Source organism: Tympanuchus pallidicinctus, unplaced genomic scaffold (genome assembly GCF_026119805.1).
Source record: "Tympanuchus pallidicinctus isolate F22 unplaced genomic scaffold, pur_lepc_1.0 scaffold8, whole genome shotgun sequence".
In the NCBI taxonomy this organism is placed as follows: Eukaryota; Metazoa; Chordata; class Aves; order Galliformes; family Phasianidae; genus Tympanuchus; species Tympanuchus pallidicinctus.
Genome location: NW_026294802.1, coordinates 31127596 through 31146240, shown reverse-complemented (window position 1 = coordinate 31146240; position 18645 = coordinate 31127596). Strand labels below are relative to the sequence as shown.

General features: G+C 38.5%; 1 protein-coding gene across 5 annotated transcripts in view; it reads left to right on the top strand.

Moving 5' to 3' along the window:
• Positions 1-18645, top strand: part of MON2 (MON2 homolog, regulator of endosome-to-Golgi trafficking) — a 75699-nt gene that overhangs the window by 26621 nt on the left and 30433 nt on the right. For all 5 annotated transcript variants that reach the window (XM_052667599.1, XM_052667601.1, XM_052667603.1 and 2 more), the window contains 11 exons: positions 3752-3905; positions 6819-7051; positions 8313-8394; positions 9085-9266; positions 11408-11520; positions 12310-12414; positions 12669-12749; positions 12836-12909; positions 12983-13073; positions 14245-14346; positions 18065-18175. In XM_052667599.1, the coding sequence (XP_052523559.1) occupies positions 3752-3905; positions 6819-7051; positions 8313-8394; positions 9085-9266; positions 11408-11520; positions 12310-12414; positions 12669-12749; positions 12836-12909; positions 12983-13073; positions 14245-14346; positions 18065-18175 (1328 nt within the window). The remainder of the gene's footprint in view (positions 1-3751; positions 3906-6818; positions 7052-8312; positions 8395-9084; positions 9267-11407; positions 11521-12309; positions 12415-12668; positions 12750-12835; positions 12910-12982; positions 13074-14244; positions 14347-18064; positions 18176-18645) is intronic.

Here is an 18645-nt window from a genome sequence, read left to right as displayed (position 1 = left end):
ATTTTTTCTGCATGGAGGAATTAAATTCCACACTTCTGCTTCATACACACTTCCATGTCAAGCACTGTTCTGTCAGACTGCCCCTCTGCTGCTATCTGTCACACAGAAACAAAATGGAATGGAATATTGGCAGGAAGGTTCAGCCTCTACTGCCATACCACCAGCATCTGCCTCTGATGCTCCGGACCAACATAATAAAGTATGAGGCATTACTTTCAGAGCAACTGAAACTTTCAGATCAATAATTTTCAGATCTGCTACAATAGATGATGTTACATACCTGTATCATGGAGAAGATTTAGCCCTCAAACAGCATAGTTGCATGTGTATCTGTTTCTACAGCTACCAAGCTCTTTGGTTCACATCTTTTCAGAAGGAAATTGAGAGATTTATTTCTGATTTCTAACTACTATAAATTGAATTCTGTCTGACTGGGAAGGATGTCACTTAGGGCTGTGTACAACTGAAGTTTTGGCCAGCATGCATTTGCTTCCTATTTTGAGAGACAATAGTATATTCTTCTGGATTTTTAAGGGCAAAACTAGACTGAGGAAGCCAAAGGGTATAAAGACTGCTCTGTGTTTTACAGATGATCTTTGTGTTTTCTGTAAAATGAAAGTAGTTGCTTACTGAAAATAAACTTGATTATCTTTTTGTGCAACCAGAGCTGTGGCATATCTCTAGGTATATTTTATTGATTATAAGAAGGAGTGATCTTCCTGTTAATCCCTTTGCAAGTAGTCACATCTGATTTAGGGCTTTCTGTTTCTTCCCAGGGTTCTGGAAGCATGTCTGCTATTAAATAAATAAACATTAAAAAATCTGGGCTTAGACACATATTTCCCTGATGAAGCTTGAATTAAAATTTGATGTTAATATTATTTACATTAATTAACTTGTTAGTAGTTGTTTGATAGTTACATGTATGAAAACAGTGGAATATTATTTCTGGATTAGTTTAATCCATTTAAGAAAATTAGAAAAGCAGTTTTCATCATAAAACACATGCACAAAGAAAACCATTCAACTTCTCCTCAAAACTTACACTTTCCATTCATGTAAAATGGCACTGCAGCAGGCTCATACTTTTAGTAGTATCATTATTTCCCTGATTTGTCACTTCAGTTTGTTTCTCCTTTACCTTTTTACTTCTCTCTGACTGAGTGATTTTCATGTCTCTTTCTCATACGTTTCTTGTCTACGCTTTTTCTTCTATGGCCACAGCTGACAAAGAACAGATCAATGCAACTTGATTTTTGAATGGAATCTTCTGACTGTAATGACAGTCCTTTGGTAGCAGGTGGTTGTACCCACCTGGTTGGCTTTTGAGCTTTGCTTTTGCAACAGGGTAGTTGGTTCATGCCTTTTGCACAAAGCTGTGCCACATTGCTCAGAGTGTTACCCAGTCGGCTCTTGGGGACCTCTAACAGTGGAGACTGCAGAATCTCTCTGGACAGCCTCCTCTCCTGCCTGTTTCTTTCCTTATGGGTCTGTACCCCTTGTGATGCAGTGTAAGACAATTAGTTCCTTCTGTCCCACCATGCATCACTCCAGTGTGCCTGGAGCTCTTCTGGTTGACATCTTCACAGAGCAGAGTGCAGCTGCTTTGAGGTTCTCCCAGAGATATTTCTCCACACTGAATGTAGTCAGCTCTTCTTCCTCCTCACTCATAGTACAAGTGCTCCATCGCCCTACCAGTTTCACAAACCTCCTCTAAACACACTGCAGTTTGTGCATGCCTTGTAGCGTAGGGCCAAAACTGGATGCAGAATCTAGATGCAGTCTAAGAAATGCTGAGCAGAGTGAGGTAATCAATTCCCTTGATCTGCTGGCTGTACCTCTGCTAAGACATACTGCTGGCCTTTGCTCACCAGCCCACTAGGGCCCAATTTTGTATCAGAGTTTTCAGACAGAAAATCAGAAGGATTTCTCTCTTGTGTCTATAGATAAAAACAGTGCCAGTTGGGGCCCTCTTTTTTCCTGCAAAAACCGTGAGGGGGAGAAGGACTTGTGGGCTGTAGTGGATGGAAAGCAGGATATGAGCCATCAGTGGCTTGGAAGGCCAACCATATCCTGGGCTTCATCAAAAGAGGGGTGGCCAGCAGGGAGAGGGAGAGGATTGTCCCCCTCTACTCTGCCCTTGTGAGACCTCATTTAGAGCACTGCATTCAGGCCTGGGGACCCCAGCACAGGAAAGATGTGGAGCTGTTGGAGTGGGTCCAGAGGAGGTCCAAGAAGATGTTCACAGGGCTGGAGGATTACACCTATGAAGAAAAGTTGAGCTGGCCTTGCTTAGGAGAAGAGAATATTCTCACTGTGGCCTTTCAGTACTTGTGTGTAACTTATAAGGAGGGGGACTGACATTCAGACTGACATAGTCTGACAGTGATAGGGAATGGGGGAATAGCTTTAAACTCAAAGAGGAGAGATTTAGATCAGCTGTTAGGAGGAAATTCTTTAACCAGAAAGTAGTGAAGCTCTGGAACAGTCTGCCCAGAGAAGCTGTGGGTGCCCCATCCATGGAGGCACTCAAGACTAAGTTGGATGGGGTGCTGGGCAGCCTGAGCTGGTGTGTGGCAGCCGTGCTCAGAGCAGGGAGTTGGAATTGGGTGGTCTTCAAGGTCCTTCCAACCCAGACTATTCTGTGATTTTATGAGAAGGTGAAAGCTGCATCTGCCAAAGTTTTGTGTCATTCTTTTTTACTGCTGTAAGGAATCATGTTGAAAAGAATATTTTAACTGCTTTTGGTAGGATTGCAGAAAACCACACTGCTGTAATTACTTTCACATCAGTGGCAGCGTGTGGTTTACCAGTTTAGCAGTGTGACTTTTTTTTTTTTTTTTAATCTGTTAAGCTTTACTATATTGAAGTGTATATACATAGGTTACTGCTTGTATTCATATTGCCTGAATTAGTAATTTAGCTTCTCAACGTGCTTACAAGAGAGCACACTGTTATGCTGTTGGTAGATGCTGTGAGTCACCTTTGGAACTCTGCCTTTTTTCTGCATTGTCTGTACAGATAGAACCTAAATTTATGGCACATCCTTCTAGCTCATGTATTCTTCTTTCCACGTACAGGAACCATATATGTACAAACTTCCTTGTCCTTTCATCTGGGGATTTTTTAATTTTTTTTTTTCTTGAGTTGGAACCAGTACCTCCTATCTGCTGATTGGGTCTTCCCTGATGTTTTTTTTCTTCTGCTTTGGCATGGAACAGATTCAGACACTTCAGTTCTCTTCATATTCCCTACATTTCTGAAATCTTTAAAGTCAGTGATGATCTTTATTCTTGAAATGATCATCCTCTCTTTCCTACTACTACTGAGATCTAAGTGCAACTCAAATAGTCCTTAAATTTGAAAACGGATTGAATCTTCACTGAAATATTTATTATTTCATCGAGACCACTGATGTTCTGTTTGTTCAGTGTTAAAAGTGCTGCTATGCCTGATACAGACACATTTTATTCTGAGTTAAAGTACTAAGGGGTGGCAGTTACTACAGAACAGCCATGCCTTTTAAACTGATTACTTTGCACATTGTACCGTGTTGTAGACAGCAGGGGGAGCTCAAAAGTAGTTTTTTGTGTTGGTGATGATGCATCAAGTAGGGCATCTCAGATCAATCAGTGTATTTGAAGTTAAAAAATTATGTGTAGAAGAAGTGTAGAAAAAAATTATGTGTTTGCTGATTACTGAAGTTAGATTGTGAGAATGGTTAATTTTAACCCTTGGTTTTCCTGAACAGGAAGCAATGCATCAGGGAGCACTGGATCAGCACAGACAAACCCAGGAGTGCTTGGAATGGGAGGTGGTGCAACTGTATTACCTGCCTTTGAATACAGAGGTACCTGGATACCTATCTTGAATGTAACAGTACAAGGCAGTGCTAAAGCTACCTAGTAAGTACCACTATCTTTCTGAAAAAATATATAACAAATACTTTTATTTACAACTTGTCCAAGGCTTTTTTTTTTTGTTAATTAGTGAATAATGAGCCGTTCATTTCACTGATATTGAGATATATTATGAATTTTCTTCTTTTCAGCGGAGAGAGGTGGTCTGATTTTCAACTGTTTTGTCCAAATTATCTGGATTCCATTCTGAATATCCTCTACAGCTGTAGCATCTGTTGGATTTTATTTTTACTGTAGTGTTGCTGACTTAACTCTGCTTTTAGATCTTGGTATAGTACGTAACAATTTCAGAAAGAAACATTTTGCCGCCTCCATTCAGGTGTCCTGTGCTCTGCTTTGAATTTGCTTGCATCTTAACTTTGGATCTCTCCAGTGAGTCCATGATTCTGTCTCAGTAATTTTTGCATTCTGTAATTTTTGCATTCTGTTTTTCTTCTGTGAAGGATAATGGAATTATTGCTACTCTGTCTTGTCAGCAGTTTGTTTCTCCAGTAGTCTCTTTGCTTATGATATTACTGTAGATTTGGGTTACACCCTTGCTTTGATTTTCTGTTACTGCTGACATTAGGCTTTCATAAAATTACCAGATATTGTATATGTATTGTACCAGATATTGATTTAATTGGGGACCTCTGTGAACAGAGCTAGCAGAGTTTTTTTCCTGGAGTGGGGCTGTTTTCTTTTGAATGCATGAAGACTTGCATTCAACATTTTTCGTGGCCATTCCCATGGAACTAACAACTTTATTCTGCAGTTTGCTTTCCCATCCTTGGAAGTTAGTGTGTATGATCTCCACCTCACAGGCGTGCTGTAACTATTAAACCCATTAGTAATTTTAATTAGAGCCATGTACTTGTAAGTAGATAGAGGATGAAATGTATTGATGGAGGGAAGAGGGAAAAGCACTACATTGTGACTGCATTACACAACTGCTGGAGCAGAATTTAGGGACTTCCTTAGTCGGACTGTGTTACTCTCCACTTTTAACATTGCTTAGAATCATAGAATCACAAGGTTGGAAAGGACCTACAAGACCATCTGGTCCAACTGTCCTCCCATTACCACTGCTACCACATGCTACTAAACCACATCTTGTAGCTCCTCATCCCGGTGCCTCTTGAGCACTGCCAGGGACGGCAACTCCACCACGTCCCTGGGCAGCCATTCAGTGCCTGACCACTCTCTGAGAGAAAATGTTTTTCTTTATGTTTAACCTAAACCTTCTCTGATACAACTTGTGGCCATTTCCTATGGGGCCAAACCCCTGCTTATCATAACCTCCCTTCAGGAAGCTTGTTTTCCTACATGTGAGTGTGTTGCTTTTTTCAGACCACCACCTAAGCCTGGATCACTATTGCTTTTTTTTTTTTTGTCTGATGCCTTCTTTCCCATCTTTGGAATCCATTCAGTTGTACCTTTTTTTCAGCTGACCTCTTATCCCCCAAACGTCACTTTTAGCGGTTCAACTTAAAATAGGTGTTACAGAAATCAGACTCAAGACTTCAAAAAATAAAGTAGCAATTTCTAAAATCTGTAACAGTTTGATAAATGATATATTTGATTGTAAGCTAATTTAATGGCTTTACTTATCATTTTTTGCAGCAGAGGTTGTTTGACTTACTTCATTTTAGTCTTTTTTTCCTCTGTGCCACATACTCCAACATAGTCAGGCATAAGCTATATTCAATATGGAAATCCTGTGTTGTAGTGCTGATCCAAGATTCAGGTGTTGAAATCAGTACCTGTCTGAATGCCAAACAATTGACAAAGCTATGCTTTATTTGTCACAACACTGTTACTATTTGCTTTTATGGAGTCATCACACTTTACACAGTTACTGCTCTGTTTTTGGTGTTACAACTACTCTTTATTTATTGTTGTTGCTACTTTTTCAATATGAAATGAGTACTGTTTCTTCTGCCCTCCATTATGTCTTTAAGAGTAGAAAGAAAAGTTGAACATTTGATCTACCTATACTTCATATTCCCTCAGATGCCTCAAACAGCCATCTTCAGGAAAGTTGAATTAATAAGTGAAGCATTACATGCTCAGGGAAAGGTGAATCTTTGGGCAGAAAGCTGTGGAGGCACTAGAGTATAAAACCCATGGTATACTGCAGTTGGAATGCCTAATCTGTTTAAGAATGTTTTGTAAAGCAAATCCTGGAACAGTAGTTGTTGGGATAGCAGGTCGTTTCTTTAACAGACCACCTTTGCTTGTGCAGATACTGCTGCAGCAGCAGCTATGACCTGTTTCTTGTTGGGCTTTTAGCCCAGCAACTCTTTACAATCTTCTAAGGTAAAATATGAAGAAAAGTGATAATGAGGCTGCATTTCTAGAATGATGACGATTTAACTGCATGATATCTTGCAGTGAAATCCAGCATTTCCTCTTTGTACAAGTAACTGCCATTGTCTACTATGCATGCAGTTTATGAATATTTACTCATATATTATCTTGCTGTGGCAGACTTTTCTGGTTGTATGGACTCAGCTTGGAACATTTGGCTTATCCTCAATTTTGTTATGAGTGTTCCCACTGTTGTGACTTTCTGACCTATTTCTTCTGTTTTTTTTCTACGTAATTATGTTCTTTGGGACACATTCACTTTCAGCAGCTATAAGTACTGTAAAAAAAGGAGAATAATTTATTGAGTGATACCTACTGTATGTGTTAACTTCATAACTGTACTTTAATTTACTATTTTACTTAATGCTTCATTTACCTTTTTAATTAGCTACTTAATCAAGTAGTTGATTTTCTCGAGTTGCTGTAAATTGTCAAGGTTATTTGGGGCCTGTTAGCACTTGGTATTGATTTGGAATCTTTGTTTTTGTTGCTGTTTTTAATCACAGTTGTACTATTATGTACCTACCTGTAATACTTTCGATTTTTCAGTTTGGAAATGTTGGACAAAGTGGAACCACCTACAATTCCTGAAGGCTATGCTATGTCAGTGGCATTTCACTGTTTACTGGATCTTGTCCGTGGTATCACTACCATGATTGAAGGAGAGTTGGGAGAGGCAGAAACAGGCAGTCAAAGCACAGCAGAGACAACTTCATTGCCAGCACAGTCTTCAGAGCATCAGGACTTGCAGTCTTTATCTGACCAGTCAGACAAAGAACTAGGTATTTGAAAATGCAAATGCTGTCTAATGTGCAACAGTTTTATGTAAAGTTGGATTAGGGGAGTTAATGCTTTGTTGCTTGAATTTATTGCTTTAAAATCTTACATAAATATTTTTAATGATGGAAGAGGGTTTTGTTTTTTTGGTTTATTTTGTAACAGAACAGCAGTAGTCTTACAAAACTTGACTTGATACAATGCTTTTGTCCTCTAGCACCTTAGCTCTACATTCATTATGGTGAACTGATACTGTTTTACTTGTTTTGGGAATGTGAGAGAGAGATTAGGCATTTTGTTCTCCAGAATGGCTTTTCTTCCTGTGTTCTTTACTCTTCTTAAGAAGAAACTTAACTGAAAGAAATGTGCCAGTTAAGACTGTACTACAAGAAAGCTGTTTTTCTACTAATGAGATGAAAAGAAAAATATTCTAATGGAAAGATTTTAAGCGAGCTACAAGTATATGGGAAGCGCATAATTTATTTAAAAACAGAAATAATATGGGCTTGTATCTGTGCAAGATATGGAGAGTCTGGATGTGTATAAGCAGAAGATCCATCTCATGGCATGCTGACTTGTGTACCTGGCAGCTGAGATTCTATAAGCTGCTTTAATCATTGTCTGCAGTCCCTGCCAAACGCAGAGCCCGCCGTGAATGCTGCAGAGCTCTCCATGGTGCTGCAAGCAGCACAGGTTTGGCCTGGGTCTTGTAGTGGTTGAGGGAAAAAGAAAGCTCTGTGGACTTACAGGCACATTTTAATTTTGTTAGGCCAGTTTTGTTTTCTTAATACATTAGTGAAATGAAGTGTCTGTATGTATCCAGTAGCCTGGAAAGCGCTAAAAGACAAGGGGAGAGATAGTTCCTGCACTGCAGAATTTCAGTAGAATGTTTCTTGTTTGCCTGATATTCCACCGTTATGCACTTATGCATACGTGTACGCTTATTTTTGTAGAAAAGGATTAAAAATAGTTTTGTATAACTTTGTAGGATTTTTTGAAATGTAATTTAGAATAAGCATTGCACTCGTTACATTTTTACCTTAGCAATATTGCTATAAATCGGTCTGTTTAACTGGTAATGATATGAGTGCATGCATACGTGTATCTGTGCATGTGTATTTATATATACATATGTGTGTTTGTGTATATATACACACACAAACTTTAAAGTTCCAACACCAGACACTGTATGTTTGTAATAATATTTTAGTTTAGAAACTTTCTATTATTTGTTTCTACTTTAAATAATTATGTATTTATTTCAAGTTAGCAGAGCTGTCTGGGAAGAAATGGTAAATGCATGTTGGTGTGGTCTTCTTGCTGCATTGTCTCTCCTACTTGATGCAAGGTATTTGATCTTCCATTTCTCATGATCTTTCAGAGATGATATTCTCAGTTATACTTTGAACTGAGTTTGTCTATTCGTTGACTGTTGTTTGAGAGAGCTATTCTTAGTATGCAAGAAGATGTCTGGGGGTTGGTTATTGCGAGGCAGAGTGAAGATCTACTAAGTGTAAACTTCATGGAACCATTATTGTACTTCGATATAGGAAAATTAATTTGAATTTCAAAGACTTCCATTTAAACTATTTAAATCGTATTCTTTTTTAATTTGACTGAATATTTCAATATGATGAAGTGATTCTACTCACATTGTGATTAGTGTTGATAAGAATCTCAGTATTTGTTAATATTTCAACAATTGGTATTAATATACAGTCTTTCAAATGGAGGAGCTGTTTACTAAGTAATAACTTTAATAACTATTGCATGGCTTTCAAAGAGTCTTTTTCTTATCAAACACTATTTTCTGAAATTGGTGTTAAATATCTCCTCATAGTCTCTTTTGTGAAGTCATTTATAACTAAGGAACAGTTTTATAGGAAATGGCTCTGAAGAATTTTGTTGATTGTTTGTGCTTGTTCTTCAGTGTTTATGGTGCTACAATTTCAAAGTATGAGTTCTCATTGATTTCAGTTTGCGTTAGCTGCTTCTGTGCCATGGGTTAATTCTTAGTAAACAGTGTCTACCGTTTCAGCACTGATGAAGCTGCTACTGAAAATATTTTAAAAGCAGAATTAACTATGGCTGCACTCTGTGGAAGACTAGGTCTTGTAACATCAAGAGATGCCTTCATTACTGCCATTTGCAAAGGATCCTTACCTCCTCACTATGCTCTTACTGTATTAAATAGCACAACTGCAGCTCTGTCCAGCAAATGTAAGTATATAGATTTTCCTCTGTTGTTCAAATGTGTTTAATTTTGCTCTACATGTTGTCCGTCAATCACAGAATCATGGAATTGTAGGGGCTGGAAGGGACCTCCAGAGATCATTTAGTCCAGGTCTCCTGCAAAGCAGGCTCCCTACAGCAGGCTGCACAGGTAGGCATCCAGGTGGATCTTGTATACCTCCAGAGAAGGAGAATCCACAGCCTCCCTATGCAGTCTGTTCCAGTGTTCTGTCACCCTTACTGTAAAGAAGTTTCTTTGCATATTGGTGAGGAACTTCCCATGCTGCAGTTTATGGCTGTGCTCCAGTTTATGGCTGTAAACGTATCTAAACCCAGATTTTCTCAGGATGCAGTTGACTTCCTTCAGAAGAGGATTGGCCAGCAGGGACAGGGAGGTGATTGTCCCCCTCTGTTCTGCTCTTGTGAGGCCCCATCTGGAGTACTGTGTCCAGGTCTGGAGCCCCCAGTACAAGAAAGAAAGAGAGCTGTTGGAGAGGGTCCAGAGGAGGACCACAAAGATGATCAGGGGACTGGAGCACCTCCCCTACGAAAACAGGCTGAGGAAGCTGGGCTTGTTCAGCCTGGAGAAAAGAAGGCTGTGAGGTGACCTCATTGCAGCCTTTCAATACCAAAAGGGAACCTACAAACAGGAGGGGAATCAACTATTTGAAAGTGTAGATAACAGCAGGACAAGGGGAAATGATTTTATGTTGAGGGAGGGAAGATTTAGGTTGGATGTCAGGGGGAAGTTCTTTACAGAGAGAGTGGTGAGGTGCTGGAACAGGCTGCCCAGAGAGGTTGTGGATGCCCCGTCCCTAGAGATGTTCTAGGCCAGATTGGATGGGGCCCCAGGCAGCCTGGTCTGGTATTAAATGGGGAGGTTGGTGGTCCTGCATGTGGCAGGGGGTTGGCGATTCATGATCCTTGATTCATGATCCTTCCAACCCTGGCCATTCTGTGATTCTGTGTAAAGATGTACAACAGTATTACTGTTTGCCATAAAGTATTTGAGTATACTGAATTTAGCCAGAATCTAGAGTCAGAATCTAGACTGCTTGCTTTCAAGAACCTGCACCATTTATTAGGTATAATTTTAACCAGCCTAAAACCTCCCCAGATGCTTAGAGTATGTCAGAAATTTACCTTCTAAGGAGGTCTGTCTATCATCCTAAAGATCTGTTAGGATATGTAATTAAGGCATTCAAATTCTGAAAAAGTCCTTGGCAGGAAACTCAGATAGTCACTGACTAGAATATTGTGCATTTATAGTGTGCTGTGCTTTTTTCTACAGTTGTGTAGTGATTAATAGAACTTACTGCATAAATAGGTCTTAAGTTCTGGATGCTGTTCAGCTTACAAGAGATTCAGTTGATGCTTTCTACATCCTGAGATAGCGTTGTAAATCATTGGATATGCCAGTTGAGAATATACTCTTGCTAATTTTGAAAATTAATTGCTCTGTAGCCAGAACTGCAACTGCCTAGTGAACAAGCAGGTGGATTTAACATTAGATCTCTTAAAACAGAAATACTTCAGTATTAGAACAAAGACCAGAATCTTTCCTCTAGGCCGTGAACAAACTAAGTGTATTATGAGACCACAGGTATACAAAGCAGTACATATTACTGAGGTATTCTAACTTCTGTGAAGATGAAACTCTGATAATGGTATTTTACTTAGGTTTGTTTTACAGATGAGTTACAAAAAGGATCTGTGGTGTCTTGTATTGGGAAGACATCACTATCTAACACTTGTGAAATCTTCATTTTCTGAGTGCCATATTACAGTGGTAGCACACAGTTTATAGTACTAATAGATAATAACTGCAGATAACCCAGTTGAGACGTAGCCTGAGGCTTATCTTACCAACTTAGCAAAAAATTTTACTCTTGACATAAAATATATTTATATAGTAAAAGGGAGGGAGGAATTAGTACTGGTTCATTTAACCCTGTAGCATAATGATGTAGTAGTCTGCATACAACCAAAGACTTAATTGAAGTCAGCTATCTTAAAGCTAATACTGTGAAAATAATTTCAGGAGGTTTGCCACTACTCAGGAGTGGTGGTTGTTGTTACTACAGCAGGTACTGGACTTTAAATTTGGATATTTTTTCATTTTCCTCTAGCATATTCCATTCAGGGACAGAATGTTCAAATGATCAGTCCCTCAAGCGAGTCTCATCAGCAAGTTGTGGCAGTAGGACAGCCCTTAGCTCTTCAGCCACAAGGAACAGTAATGGTAAGTACAACTTGTGAGTGATACCTGTCTTGCTTACTAACTTCTTTTTGCATCTTAGTATGTCTCAAAAGTGGCAATAGTTAAGCAGCATTCTTACAAAGAATGAAATATTATCCTAAGCTTTCTTTTGGATGGCTGTCCAGGGCAACATGTTTCAGAAACTGCTTTTATTCACCCTGAATCTGTTGTTTGAAAAAAACTTGGGTCTCAGCTGTCATTTGTGCCTATATATAAAAGTTTGCTTATGTTTTGTCATAAGATTGACTTGGATTTTATAGAGAAGATGCATTTAAATCTGAGGTAATTGACTTTGTGTCTTCGATAATAATGTGATATTGGGAGGAGATGGCACTGATCAAATTGTATTCAAGCCCAGGAAGATAAGATTGAGAGAAGGAGAGATACTGAATTACTCACCTAAAAAAAAGATATATTGCACCAGTGCAGGCAAGATATAGTCTTTAAACTGTTTAGTAAAAAATTGCAGCCTTCCTAGTGTCATGGCTTAACCCTGGAGGGCCCTAGAAGACAGCTAAGCACGACACAGGTGCTTAGTTTCCCACTCAGCCCTATCACCACATCAGGGTGGGAGAAGAGAATCGAAAGGTTCAAAAGGTAGAGAACTTGTGGGTTGGGATAAAGGCCATTCAGTAAGTTTAAAAATAAAAAAAGTTATAGTACACTGTGAGCTGCTTTGAAGAGAGCTAACTCTATTCCAGTCAAAACTAGTGCCTCTAGAAATACTGTAGTAATAAAACTATATATATATGCATTTTTTTTTTTTTCCAGCTGACTTCGAAAAATATCCAGTGTATGAGGACATTGCTCAACTTAGCTCACTGCCATGGGGCTGTTCTTGGTACATCGTGGCAACTTGTCTTGGCTACTCTTCAGGTATAACAGGAAGTATTTATGGTTTCTGATACCTTACTTTTTCATTATACATACATTGGTTTTGAATTTTTATGTGACCAATAGAAAAAGCTTTGATTCTGATTCAGGCATATTTTAACTGCCTTGAGTAAATACTGTGGCGTTTTCCTTGAATTTTGTTCAGTTGGAATGCTACCAGGTAGCTTGAATAGAACGTTAGTTTTGCTGCTGCTTGAGGAAGTTTTAATGCTGAAAACCATCTTTGTGTATTTCAGCATCTTGTGTGGATTCTGGGACTGAAACCTGGTGTTGGGGGTGCCTTAAAACCTGGAAGAGCTGTAGAAGGGCCCAGCACAGTAAGCAAAGTTGTACATTTTATAGTTAACAATAATGTGGTATTTTCTGTTGCAGTCTGTAAGATACGTTTCTGTCTTTTTTCAAGGTTCTGACTACAGCAGTTATGACTGATCTACCAGTTATATCCAGCATACTATCAAGACTTTTTGAAAGCTCGCAGTAAGAAACCTTATAATTAAAAAAACATGTATGTATCAAACTTGACAGTGTTTTGATAGTTGTTATTTTTCAGGTACCTTGATGATGTATCTTTGCATCACTTAATAAATGCCCTTTGTTCCTTGTCTCTGGAAGCCATGGATATGGCCTATGGAAACAATAAGGTAACAATGGTAACAATAAGAGTTCTCTATTTTCTTCTTGTTTTTTTTTTGTTTTTGTTTTTGTGTGTGTGTGTGTGATATACTTGTCTATATATACTTTATATTTGTCTTATAAACTGACTGTTTCCAATATTAAGACAGCAACATATCTGATTTTTTACTCCAGAATAAAAAATAATGTTTCTATTAATCAGATTGGGAATAGATAAAACTCTAGAAAGCCCTTGTAATTTCAGAGGTCAGAACTGCTGTCTGGCACACTATGTTCTGTTAGGTGTTCATTTTCAGTATTTTTTTAATAATATGCTTCAGATAAGGCATGACAACTCAGGTATTAAAAACCTACTGATTCTTATTTGCCTGGGGAAATAATAGTATTCCTGTCAGCCAGAGAAAATAAACCTAGCCCAGGATCGTTAAAGATCCTGTGATTGAAGAAAATTGAGCATGTCTTCTCCTAGTCATAATCTAATCCCAGATGAGAATTTCTGAAAGTTTTTACTTGATCTATTACCATAGAGATAATCATAACAGAAAATGTTCTTTGTAATATTTGACAATTACAGTAACAAGGCAGAAAAAGAGAATAAATTAAAATAAGTAAATGTTGTGCCTAAAATTAGTTGAAAATCAGAATTAAAATTCAATGGAAATGGGAAAAATTACATTGCAAATCATTTTTCAATATACATTCATTGATTTATCATAAGCTTCAACAAATCAGTGTTTGCATATGTATTTGAAGAATGGGAAATATAAGATAAAGAGTAGGGAGAAAAACGTTTTAATTTATTTGTTCATATACAGTTTTTATCTTTGCAAGTTGTGATGGGGAAGAGACTGTTTTGCTAGTTAAACATGTTGTAAAACTGGTCTTAGGGAGGCCTATGAGTGTAAAAACAAGGTTTTGGAGAAAATCATGAAAAATTAGGAAAAATGCTCTTGATTATATGCTGTTGCTACCCCCTTGTGGCTTCTCATGAAGTACTGCAGATGCTATGGAAACTTCCCAGCTATGTTACCTGGACTGTAAATGCTGTGAGAATAGCTTATGAAATACAGCACTCCAGTGGAGACTAGTTACATCTTAATTTACAAATCAGTGTAGTGAATGTCTCTGACATCATCTGAGTTATCTCAAAGTCATGTATTCAAATTCTCTTTTACTAAGGAACCATCCCTTTTTGCTGTTGCTAAATTACTGGAAACAGGACTAGTTAACATGCACAGGATTGAGATTCTTTGGAGACCTCTGACGGGTCATCTTCTGGAGGTAACTAATTGCACTAGAAATTAGCGTGCAATAAGGCATTGCCTTATGACAGTGCATTTTCGAAGTGTATGGTTTTTTTTTAAATCTAAAGTGTGTTTAAATGTGTTGTTTTATATATTTTTGCAGTTTGCATTGCAATTTTAATGTAAATATTTAAATTTCAGTATTTTATAGCTCTTACTGACTTTGTCTTTACGGTGCTGTCAATATTTATGCACCATATATGCGTTATATTTACTGCAACACAAAGAGTTTCATTTTGGAGTCAAGTGGTGCAAATATGTGGGAGATTTTAAGATGTATTTACTGAATAGATTGAAGCCATTAGATAAACCAACAAAGTTTTCTTGTTTGTTTTTAATGAATGTGAAGTAATACTTTCAGTTGTTTCTTGATGAGAATACCATTATAAAAATAGCAAAATAGGTGTCATTTGTAAAGTAAATATTTTAATTCCTAGATGAAAAATTGCTTTTGTCAAGGAAAAGATCTTATATTTAGAATTTGAAACTAAAACCAGATTACAGAGTGTACTTTTAAAGTTTTAATCCTCTGCAGGAATGGGTAGAAGAGTGAGGTATATTTAAAGACAGTAAAGGACTGTAGTGGATTAACCTTGGCTGGCTCCAAAGTGCTCACCTAGTTGCTCACCCATTCCATCTTTCAGCAAGATAGGAGGAGAAAGTAAGTTGTACAAAGCTCATGGATCAAGATAAGGACAGAGAGATTGGTCACTGATTACTGTCGTGGGTTAAACAGGTGACTTTGGAAAGATTATTGACAATTAGTAACTGAGTAAAATAACGGAGTAGAAAAATAAAACTACAACTACCTTCTGAACAGCCTCTCTCTTTTCCTGAGTTCAGCTTCACTCCTGATTCTTCTGTGTCTTCCACACCCACAGAAATGCAGAGAATGGGCAATGGGGGTTGTGGTCCATCCACTGCATTTTCTCTGTTGCTCCTGCCTCCTCACTCTCTTCCCTTGCTGCAGTGTGGTAACCCTCACATAGGATACAGTCCTTCATGAACAGCCCCAAAGTGGATCCTTCCTTTGGGATGCAGTTCCTCAAGACTGCTCCACAATGGGCCCTCTGTGGGCTGCAGTTTGTGCCAGACAACCTGCTCCTGTGTGGGCTTGTGGGTTCCTTTCCATGGACCACAGATCTGTCCATGATCCTGCTCCTGTAGGGGTTCTTAATGGGGTGTAGCTTCTTTCAGGCTTAATCCTTCTGCACGGGCTTCTTCCTGGGCTGCACATGGAGATCTGCTCTGCTGAGGTACTCCATGGGCTGCAGGGGGAATCTCTTCTCCAGTGTGTTGAGCACTCCTTCGATTTTTCTATCTGCAGAGTTGTTTCTCTCACGTTTTCTCACTACACACTCTAATAGCTGCTGCACAACATTTCACCTTTGTTTTCTTTTTTTTTTCTTTTAACCTTTTCTTAAATATGTTATCACAGAAGTGTGCCACCAACCTCTCTGACCAGCTCAGCTTTGGTCAGCAGTCGGTCCCCTCTGAAGCTGGCTGGAACTGGCAGTTCCCACCATAGAGCAGCTCCTGGTCTCTTCTCACAAAAGGCATTCCAGCAGCACCTACCCACCTCCCACTCCCGCCCCCCACGCTATACCTTGCCATATAAACCCAGTGCAAGCAGAGAGATTATCACAGAATCACAGAATTGTAGGGGTTGGAAGGGACCTCCAGAGATCATCGAGTCCAACCCCCCTGCCAAAGCAGGTTCCCTATAGCAGGTCGCACAGGTCGGCATCCAGGCAGGTCTTGAACATCTGCAGAGAAGGAGACTCCACCACCTCTGGGCAGCCTGTTCCAGTGCTCCGTCACCTCACTGTAAAGAAGTTCTTGTGCACATTTGTGCGGAACTTCCTATGCTGCAGTTTCTGGCCGTTTCCCCTTGTCCTGTCTCCACTCACCACTGAAAACAGTCTGGCCTCGCCATTCTGCCCCCCACACCTTAGATATTTATAGACCTGGATCAGGTCCCCTCTCAGTCTTCTTTTCTCAAGGCTGAACAGACCCAGTTCACTCAGCCTTTTCTCATAGGAGAGATGCTCCAGGCCCTTCACCACCCTCCGCTGGACTCTTTCCAAGAGATCCTTGTCTTTTTTGTACTGGGGAGCCCAGAACTGGACACAGTACTCCAGATGAGGTCTTACCAGGGCAGAGTAGAGGGGGAGGTATCTTCTTCATTTTCCTGCTTCCTCTGAACCAGTGCATTATTTTAAACAGTATTAAGAATTGGCTATCTCTGATCTTGTTTATGGAGATCATCTCCAAATAGTCTTACATCTAGGAGAAAAAAAAATGGGATACTTAAAGGTTTAATGACTTAAAGTAGACATGGAAGTCTTGGAAGATAAGAGAAATATAAGGTTCACCATCCACACCTTGGGAGTCCGTGTTTTCCTGTCGTAAGCAGTCTGTTTCAGTCTATCATCCATCATGAATATTTGCCACTATTTTTTCAGGAGATGCAATTGATTTTAAAGTACTGCATTATTTCCATTTAAACCTATGTCTTTGAGGTACAGTGAGGAAAGAGAAAGCACCAGCTGCAAATTCAGTTAAACACAACCTGAAGGAAGAATTCTTTCCCTATTTCTGAAACTGATTATCTGATCAGATTCAGAGCACCATGATGTAGTTCAAATTCTATCATTTTATGTCAAGTAACAAAAATAAATTAATTTAGGAGACGAGCTATTTCTGTTCTGTGTTTTTAAACATGAAGCTAGCTTTTCTGCTTTGTTCTCCATTTCAGTTTGACTGGTGTCTAATAACAAAACAGTCCTCCAACCCACACCAATCTAAACCATCTTCCTTCCTTATGATCTTGCCTTGGATTTTGAAAGACACTGGATTCTCATACCAGCTAAGCTCAGGCAGGAAGCATGGATGGAAATAATTGTTTTGAAGTCAGCGAGGCTGTAAATGCCTTATTTATTTGAGGCTAACAGACACAGGATTGCAAGTACAATTACTGTGTATCTATGCATAGTGTTTTTAATTTCCTCTAAAAAAGCAATTAAAAAAACAAGTAGGCTCGGGTAACTAGGAGTCAAAGAGGAAGAAAGACATTTGAAACTTAAGAGTGAAAGAATGATCACTGTCATTTTGTCATGTTTTTGAAATAGTAATGTTTAGGTTTATTTTACATTCATTATGTAGTTACTTTCTGTGTTTGAGTTCATAGAAGGGCAGACACATATCGTGTTAGTCAATGTCATGCTCCCTTGCTTGATTATGAATGTTAGGCTGTGTGTGAAAAATGAAATTTAGAATTTTATAGTAGCTCAAGGTTGAGTTAAACCCAAGAGTTTCAGACAGTCATTGAAGACTTGTTTGGTAATTTTTAAACTATGAATATCTGAAATAGCAGCTAGTGTATTGATTTTTAAAGAATGTTTTGACTTGAATTACTGTGCTTTTCAATTTGTTTCCTTCTGTGTCTTTCCCTGCTTCCTGTTGCTTCCTTACTCAGAAGGTATGTCTGTCCGAAGGATAATATTTTTATTTGTTCTTAGTATTAAACATGATTTTAACATTTAGATCTGTTGCATTGTTCTAAAAAAAAAATTTACTAGAATATTTTATCTAAACGTCCACTACAATTTAAATGTTCAATTTTTATATATTACATATGCTTAAATCTTGATTAAATAAAAATGCCTTCAAACAAAACACTGTTATGCTTTCAGGTTTGTCAGCATCCCAACTCCAGAATGAGAGAATGGGGAGCAGAAGCTTTAACCTCTCTTATTAAAGCAGGACTGACATTCAGCCACGATCCTCCATTATCACAGAATCAGGTAAAGTAAGTTTATGAAAAACTGCTTTCCTCCTTTTCTAGGACTTATTATGAACATGAAATCAGAATCTTCCCTAGAGGAAGTTTTCTACAGTTCATTGAATAGGAGGCATTCATAAAGCAATTTTACCATTGAGTTTATAAAGCCTACAGCTGTAACATTCAGTTGTAACTACTGAAAATCACCTTGTGCATTCTAATGAGCTACCCTCTCCTTTTTCAAATGCATGATGAAGAGTACTGAGGCTCGAATATTATGTGAGTTTGTTAGAACAAATTGTGGATCACCTTCATGAGTGCAAAATAATTCCAGAATGCTTTATATGTTCCAGTATGTAAATATGTGATGTAGTGGCATGTAAGAAATAAATGACCTAACCTTCTGAATCACAACTATTCAATCAATTGTTAGTAAAATATTCTAATATTTTTACTGGGGTTCAGTGAATAGTATTTTTAAGATCTGTTGGA